Here is a 5,878-nt window from a genome sequence, read left to right as displayed (position 1 = left end):
AAAATTAAAATAATGAAGATGATAATATCTATGATTAACACCCTCCACAATAAAAATGATTAATCAACCTCTCATAATTACAAAAAAAATGAACAAAATGAAAAATTATGATTGGTTGAATGCGGTTTGCACGGTTTGTACAAATTGAGTGGTTTGCATTTGATCGTTCCCCTATATATATATATATATAACATTATATATATATATAACATTATATATATATATAACATTATATATATATATAACATTATATATATATATATAGAGAGAGAGAGAGAGAGAGAGAGATAGTGAGAAGATTAACTTTGCAAACCACGTTATTTATACAAACTGTATAAACCTCATTCAACCAATCATAATTTTTTATTTTGTTCATTTTTTTTTGTAATTATGAGAGGTTGATTAACAATTTCTATTGTGAAAAGTGTTAACCATGGATATTATCATCTTCATTATATTGATTTTAAAGAAATACATCAAACAGTTTTATTAAAAATCTATAAGTATTATATGAAACAATTTCATAACTATATATGAAACAACTTCATCAAAAAAAGTATTATATGAAACAATTTCATAAGATTAAACAATTTCATGCAAAAATTTCATAAGATTAAACAATGAAATCGATGGATGATGGTGGTTTGCACGGTTTGTACAAATATGGATGGTTTGTATTTGATCGTTCATCTCTCTCTCTCTCTCTCTATATATATATATATATATATATATATATAGGTTATTATACAACCCTTGACATTTGTGCAACCAATACAACTCAATCTCAATCGTCCATTTCATTTGATTAATATGTGATTTCATAGAAGTTTTGATTGTTTTCTTAGAAGTTTTGATTGTTTTCTAATATAAAGTATTGATCATAATTAATGAACCATATTCATCTTCCATAAATATTCAAATTATAATAAATGAACTCTCATTATTTCTATAAATATATCAATTTATTGGGTTGCATTGGTTGTACAAATGCGATAGGTTGCATTTGAAACAAACTCTCTCTCTCTCTCTCTCTATATATATATATATATATATATATATATAAACCTAATCAAATGAGAACTGTTTTATTTGTGGTAACTGTGAAATGCAATCTCAACTATAAATCAATGGTTAAATTAGAAAATTCATAATTTTGATAATTTTAACATACAATATTAATTAAGGGTATTTTAGGGATTATATAAATATCATCTCTCATCTCTCCTCTTTCCTCTCTCTGGCGAATCTTATTCGGCGAACCTTATTCTGATGAACCTTATGTGAACACAAGATACACACTGTAATACATATAAACAATATTTATCGTGATACCCAGATGTACATACAAGATGCACAATATGAAACCCTTTGTAAAATAATGAAAATAATGAAAATGTACACTATGATCCATTTCATAAAACAAAGAAAATACATTGTGATATACATGAAATATTGTTAACGTTATCACTATGATACATTTCGATTCACAGTCGTCTTTAAAATACGATATATATTACGTAATTGATATACTAAGTAACTAATTTTAATTAAATATTTACTTCTAAAAAAATTAATTAAATATTTTGATTAGTTGCCAAAAATAAAATTACTATATTACCCCCTTTAACTTATTTAAGAAATACCTTTAAATATCTCCAACGAATGGTTCATATTGAATCTCACGATTAGCACAAACTAATTTGTTTTATATATATATATATATATAATTAGCTTACCAACAAAACCAATAAAATTTTAACAAGAGTGATGGATTCAACCCAATAAGACACATTTTACTATTAAGGGTTGCTCCCTCAACTAATTTTGTTGCATTGTTGCTACCAATAAAGCCTCTGCCTCAATCTCATCATCGGATTTACAATATCCACATTTTTCATCCACAAAAGAAATAAATATACAACAAATCAGATATTATACTATATATACTATCACATGTAATACTAAATCAGATATATAAACGAACTTTGGCTCGACCTAGATCGTGGGCCACGTCTTCCGCACATCACCACGTTCCCTTATGTGTACCAACACATGTGAGAAAGGTGTTTTCACATTTTCGTAAAACCGAGATGTTCAATACATTTATCTATATATACAAGGGCGAGTTCAAATGAAAACCGTTTTTCAGTTGTGAACCAGGGGATAAAAGAGAGAGAAAGAGCAACACGTGTCTTACACCTTCACGGATTATTCATCACGAATAATTTAAATGAAAGTCTTTCGTTATTCATACTGAATGTGGACATCAAAAACACACGTTGGAAGTTTGGGTGTGGATATGATGATTAAAGGGAAATAAAGAGCAGAATCTTTTGGCAAAGTGGGTAAGTTATTTCTAACAGTAGATAAAAACGTCCAGACCCAAACTTACCCGAAACTAATTACTGAAAAAACACTCCTTTACTTCTCTTTCTCACCCCCACGAGTGTCTGCAGTGACTCTGATGATTTGTGACTTTGTCTTTTGAATCTCATCTCCCCATTTCCAAGATTTCTTTAATTTCTTTGCTTCCCCAACATCACGTTTTCATTTCTTCTACCACTGCATCTCTCTCTCTCTAGAAACTGTTCTAACCATCATCATCATCATCTTGATCATCTTTGTTGTTGTTCTTTTTGTTTCATCATCATCATCATTATCAATGGGCATGGTTTTTGCAGACTCTTTTGGTTCTTTGTCAATCAACAATGATAACTCTTCCAAGATCAACGATCATTTCATCTATGGCGGCCATCTTTTAACTACTACTACTTCTTCATCATCCTCACAACCATCTTCATCTTCTCTTTCTTCTTCTTCTTCTCTAGATTTCCCTTTTCTGATCCCTACCACAACTAGTACTCATTCTACTTCGACAAACTTCAATGAAGATGATCAAGATCATGAACATGATGATGATGAGGAGGAGGAGGAGGAGGAGAGAGAAGAAGAAGAAGAAGAAGATATTGACCTAAATCTTAGTGGCAGTTACTCTTTAAATGGTAACATTGACAGCCATCATCATCATCATCATAATGGTAAAACAAGACCAGGTGGCAGTGGGCAGTCAAAGACAAGTGCAAGAGGCCATTGGAGACCAGCTGAAGATGTTAAGCTTAAAGAGCTTGTTGCCCTTTATGGTCCTCAGAACTGGAACCTTATTGCTGAGAAACTTGAAGGCAGATCAGGTACACCGCTTGATTTTCTTGCATTTTTCTAGTGAAAACAAGAAAGTAGCACATAGTTAGTGTGTGTTTTTGTGTGTGTGTAGTTTGTTACACAAAAAGGTAAAAGATTTGTGGGTGTTTGAGCATTCCTCACTGCTTTATGTTTCCTTAATAAGAAAGAAAAAAAAAGAAAAAAAAGGTGGGGATTGGAGCCTATATATGTTTCTTTTCCCATGAACAGATATCAGAAAAACTAGGTTATGGCTTAGTGGTTGAAGCCCTCGAAATACCATTGAATATCTCATTTGTCCAGGGTTCGAATCCAAGCATACACACCGACTCAGTTTATCAGGGCTGATTTGTTGCAGTCGTTTGTCGCAATCAGTTGACATTAGTGAACGTATATGAACTAGTTCTTCTACTCATTTTATTTTTCTTGGTTCTTTTCTTTCAAAATCTTTGTGGGTTTTCTTTAATTTCTTGGTGATCAAAAGGGTTGTTGTTTGGGTTCATTTTTGATGTGGGTATTTTTGAAAAAAACCAAAAGGGAAGAGTTGCAGGTTGAGATGGTTTAATCAATTAGATCCAAGAATCAACAGAAGGGCGTTCAGTGAAGAAGAAGAAGAAAGACTAATGACAGCTCACAGACTGTATGGAAACAAATGGGCATTAATGGCAAGGCTTTTTCCAGGAAGAACTGACAATGCTGTCAAGAACCATTGGCATGTTATCATGGCTAGAAAATATAGAGAGCAATCTAATGCCTATAGAAGAAGAAAGGTGATCATCAGTCAGAGTCAAAGTCAAACATCAACTGCAACTCCACCACCACTACCACCACCACCACCGCCGCCGCCGGTCTCAGCCACTGTTCCTATAACTCACAATGGATGCATCCACCAACTGCCACCGTTTGGTGTCATTTCTGGTCAGTTGTTCTCTTTTTTTTCTTCGTGCTCAGGTGCAGCTACTAGCCAGCTGCATTTGGGCTTTTTTATTTCCTCATAAATTGCTATTTGGTCATTGAATTTTGCATTATTACGCTTACTCCCCTCGTAGTAAACTCCAAGGGAATTGAATGACCATTGGTCGTACACAAGTTATAAACTTTTTTATTTTATTTTAGGGTATTGTTTTATGTCGGAATCAAGTCAATTCATGTATTAAAAATGTAAAATACAGATGTTTTGATAGATGTTCACGTGTGTGAGAAAGAAATTTATAGATATTCTAACAAGTTTTTTAGAGTTCTTTTATACGACATTATTTGTGAAAGTGTCAAGTGTCTTGTAAATACAAGTGTTTTGTGAAAAGATGGTTATCAGATGATTCTCAATAATGTCCTCCTATAAAGTAGTTACTTGGACACTTTATTTTATAAGTGTCCTAAAAACTTGTTAAAACGTCTAAAAGTGTCATATAGGGGTGCATTTAATTAACAATAAGAGGTTTATAGAATAATCCATATAAACTCCCACATTTTATTTAGCAACATCTATTGTTATTTATTAATTAAAGACGTTAGAACATATCTAACTATACGGTAACAACGTCATTTGGTTGGGTGTGGAAACTCCAACCATAAGGCAAAAAGAACGGTATTTTGTCAAAGTTTGACAAAGTGCATTGTTATTGTTCAAACGGCATAGATGGAGCAATTTTTGGTGCTAGGGTTAGAAATGGCCTCAAACCCTAGTTCTTTTTTTGTTGACCATAGGTATCCGGACCCGCTTACCTGCGCTTCGACTGATCCCGACCTTGGAGAATAGTCGGAAAATTCGGTGAACTCTAAAGAGGATTCCAAAAACCCAAACACTTGTCCATCCACCATTATGTGATGTAATTTGCAGACAAAATTGCATGATAAACCCTAGTTTCTTTCTTTGATACCTGTCACCCTCCATTAATGGACTCATTGTGCTTTAATTAACGTTTACTTCTTTTTTTCACCATTTTTATATACAAATTGTTTTGCAGGTCCCAAGAACAACAGTGAATTGATGATGGGCATGTTTAACAGCACCAACAACCATCACAACATACCTTGGGAAAACCATTCATCATCGTCATCATCATCAAACACATCTTGGATGATGGATGCAACTACTACTACTAACCCCATCAACAACTTCCATCATCATCACCATGCTCTACATCCTCCATTGATGACTGCTGCTATGAACCATCAGTACTACCACCACCATCTTTACAACAACAGCACCACCACCACCAGTAGCTCCTCCAGCTACTCATCAATTGCAGCAACAGCAGCAGCACCACCACCACCACCACCAGAAGTTAATAACAACCTTTCACCACCATTTATAGACTTTCTTGGAGTAGGAGCCATATGAAGAAGCTACATTTAGCCTGAGTGTTTGAAAGCTTAATTAAATGCAAGTAAAATCTGATCAGTTTTTTGCACATCACCCACTAAAATCTGCAGAGGATCTCAAATGCTGACTGTTTTTAATGAGTTATTGGACATTTATAGGAAAAAATTTGCAAAAAGATGATGTAGGACTTGTACTGGTTTTATTAATGTAAGCTTGGGTGAAACTATAAATCAATCTGCCACAATTTATTGCTCCCATTTTAACATTTCTATTACTATTACTATTACTTGATCATAATCTAGAGAGAGACTTTGTGTATAAAAATTGAGTAACATCCTGATAACTGTTTATCTATACGATATTTATATGTGCGTA

General features: G+C 33.3%; 1 protein-coding gene across 1 annotated transcript; it reads left to right on the top strand.

Moving 5' to 3' along the window:
* The first annotated feature begins 2,662 nt into the window (after positions 1-2,662).
* LOC112523626 (transcription factor CSA-like) lies at positions 2,663-5,521 on the top strand. Its single transcript, XM_025133296.1, has 4 exons — positions 2,663-2,799; positions 2,857-3,188; positions 3,715-4,095; positions 5,145-5,521. Exons 1-4 carry the CDS (start codon positions 2,663-2,665, stop codon positions 5,519-5,521), a joined length of 1,227 nt encoding a protein of 408 aa, XP_024989064.1.
* The last annotated feature ends 357 nt before the right edge of the window (positions 5,522-5,878 follow it).

Source organism: Cynara cardunculus (genome assembly GCF_001531365.2).
Source record: "Cynara cardunculus var. scolymus isolate 2C chromosome LG 12, CcrdV1, whole genome shotgun sequence".
Taxonomy (NCBI): Eukaryota; Viridiplantae; Streptophyta; class Magnoliopsida; order Asterales; family Asteraceae; genus Cynara; species Cynara cardunculus.
The sequence above is the reverse complement of the archived record's forward strand: the minus strand, read 5'-3'. Positions and strand labels throughout refer to the sequence as shown.

What these genes read in the sequence shown, in the direction of transcription:
- LOC112523626 (XM_025133296.1), top strand. Translation starts at nt 2,663, where the DNA reads ATGGGCATGGTTTTTGCAGACTCTTTTGGTTCTTTGTCAATCAACAAT. An exon ending in GAAACTTGAAGGCAGATCAG is followed by an intron (nt 3,189 to 3,714) that starts GTACACCGCTTG and finishes AAAAACCAAAAG; the next exon opens with GGAAGAGTTGCAGGTTGAGA. An exon ending in ACCGTTTGGTGTCATTTCTG is followed by an intron (nt 4,096 to 5,144) that starts GTCAGTTGTTCT and finishes ATTGTTTTGCAG; the next exon opens with GTCCCAAGAACAACAGTGAA.